This window comes from Sphaeroforma arctica (genome assembly GCF_001186125.1).
Source record: "Sphaeroforma arctica JP610 unplaced genomic scaffold supercont1.1668, whole genome shotgun sequence".
NCBI lineage: Eukaryota > Ichthyosporea > Ichthyophonida > Sphaeroforma > Sphaeroforma arctica.
Window position 1 is genome coordinate 3069 of NW_014038890.1, and position 2692 is coordinate 5760.

The window sequence follows — 2692 nt, forward strand, 5'->3', positions numbered from 1 at the left end:
CGTCACAGATCCCACAGATGATGTCACAGATGGTTTACGCTCCTTGGTGACAGTGCCGCTGTCGGCTTCAGGGTCCTTGGCAGCTCGTGTGACCACCTGTTTATGTATAAAGGTTTTTTTAACCTGTTTATGTATGGGTTTTTTTATAACCTGTTTATGTGTGTTTCTTTTTAACCTGTTTATGTATGAGGTTTTTTTTAACCTGTTTGTGTATGATTTTTTTAACCTGTTTATGTATGGGGGGTTTTTTAACCTGTTTATGTATGGTTTTTTTAACCTGTTTATGTATGGGTTTTTTTTTAACCTGTTTGTGTATGGGGGGTTTTGGAACCTGTTTGTGTATGGAGTTCGTATGTGTATATGATTTTTTTTGTTATCTCTGTATAGTCTTGGAAGATGTGTGGAAAATTCGGGTGTTTTATATGTCATGTATACACACTCGAACGTCAGTCATAGTCGTGGTAGCGACTTGTGCATGGCTTACGGATAGTCACACTCACTCACTCACATATACCTGAGCACACACTCAACAAACAATCCCAAACGTATTTGTATTGGGTACGGCTGTGTGTTGGCGGACATCCACACATACATACCCATACACCCATTTGAACATTTGAACATAACTAAAAACACCAATTTAACACACGCCCAAACATATCATTTGGGCATATCCACCCTGCAATCATACTCGAATGCTGTTGCGAAGCAACATATCCAAGTATTGTTGCTAAGCAACATACCCAAATACTGTTGCTAAGCAGAGCACTACATGTACTACTTACACTCGCGTGCATACGCACTAATACACACACACACACACACCAACATGCACACGCTGTATGTATACAATCTTGTCAACGGTGAAGTAACTTGTACCTACGTCTATACGTGTGGTTACCTCCCGTTACCTACCTCTACTATCAGTTACGTCTATACGTGTGGTTACCTACCGTTACCTACCTCGACTATCAGATACGTTTATACGTGTGGTTACCTACCGTTACCTACCGCGACTATCAGTTACGTCTATACGTGTGGTTACCTACCGTTACCTACCTCGACTGTCAGTTACGTCTATACGTGTGGTTACCTACCGTTACCTACCTCGACTATCAGTTACGTCTATACGTGTAGTTACCTACCGTTACCTACCTCGACTATCTGCTCTGTCTCGACATAGTTGGCCACATGTCCCTCCAGATCTATGCCCCGTTTCTTAAACCGCAGACCGTTGCGGTAACTGCTGCGCCGTGCAAACAGGGACAAGTGTATCTGAGCCTGTTCTTCCTCTGCGACTATATATATATATATATATATAAGGTGTGAGATAGAGGACAGTAACGGGTTGGCTTCTATATTCGGATCCAATCATATCTGGTAAAATTTAAACCTACTTCCTTCGCGACGTATCAGGATTGGTTGTTATCAATGCAGAATTATCGAACCCATTATTAATATTCCATTCGAAAGACAGTTAAACAAGTTACCGCTAGCTTCAACCTCAGCTGATACCCCCAAGCCACACACATTTGCTATCCGTTAAACGTATATCAGTGACTACAAATGAACCACCTGCCACGTACCGTATGTTTGGGCCTCTGCCTCTGTGAGTGGCGGTGCTTCGTCGTCAGGCGGTACAGGTGATCTCGCAAATAGAATCTCGTCTCGCTCCTCAGCTTCGGTATCGGATTCACACGGTGCTGTATGGTCGTATTGTCGTATTTTCGTATCAAATAACGGTAATTTATTGTCGTATTGTCGTATTAGTTAACGGTAAGATATGGTCGTATTGTATTAGTTAACGGTAAAATATTGTCGTATTGCCGTATTAGTTAACGTTGATATATTGTCGTATTGTCGTACTATCGCACCAGTCCGCCCAAAGCTGCGTGTTTGAAACACGCTTTCAACACAGCCCCGAGGGGAAACCAGTCTCCACCGCAACAAGTCACACACAGCTCACCCGTTTCACCTGAGTCGTCTGATGTATACGTACGTAGGTACGTACGTACGATTGTAATCGAGACGTGCTGGTGCGGGTGCATGTACTGGACGTTTCATTTCAAGGACAATCGATATCGTGCATCACCAGATAGACAGTACACCTACACTCTTCCTTTGGCGTATCCTTCTCCTGGCCCAATGGGAACTTGCGGCGGATAAAATAGCCCTGAATGATTGGCTGGCACCATTCCGTCACGCCCTCCTTCGCAAACGGGTGTAGCAGGTGCCGGTTGAACACGAAGGTGTGGTCGGCCTTTTGCCACAGATCAGATGCAGTGTGCTCGGTTGTCCCTTTTTCATTAACGGGTGCATATTTTCGACCCTCCGGTCCCTTTTCTTGGGTTTCGGGTTCTGTTCCGGGGCTCCGCAGCATTTGGTTGTGCTCGCGTGGCAAGTGTGTGTGTGTGTGAGAGACGGGTCGACTGAGATCAAACGTCCTGCACAGTAACCGGATGATAACGAGTCAGTTCTATGTACAGACACGTGTGTGTGGAGTGGGTCTTATGCAGTGCATCTGATCGGATGACATTTGATACGCGTGCGTGTGTGTAAGTGATGCGTTGGACGGGTGGTATATGTGTCACACGCCTTTACTGTGGTATAATTTACACTTAATACTGAAGTGTGGAATTGGACGAGCGTTTCCTTTGTAGGGCCATGCAAGAAATATATATATATACATACA

General features: G+C 44.5%; 1 protein-coding gene across 1 annotated transcript in view; it reads right to left on the reverse strand.

The window, feature by feature from the left end:
• Nucleotides 1-1155: 1155 nt before the first annotated feature.
• Nucleotides 1156-2692, reverse strand: part of SARC_11400 (hypothetical protein) — a gene marked incomplete at both ends in the record, with an annotated part of 4469 nt that continues 2932 nt past the window's right edge. Inside the window, 3 exons of the mRNA XM_014294514.1 lie at nt 1156-1298; nt 1587-1703; nt 2113-2444. Coding sequence (XP_014149989.1) covers nt 1156-1298; nt 1587-1703; nt 2113-2444 — 592 coding nt within the window. The remainder of the gene's footprint in view (nt 1299-1586; nt 1704-2112; nt 2445-2692) is intronic.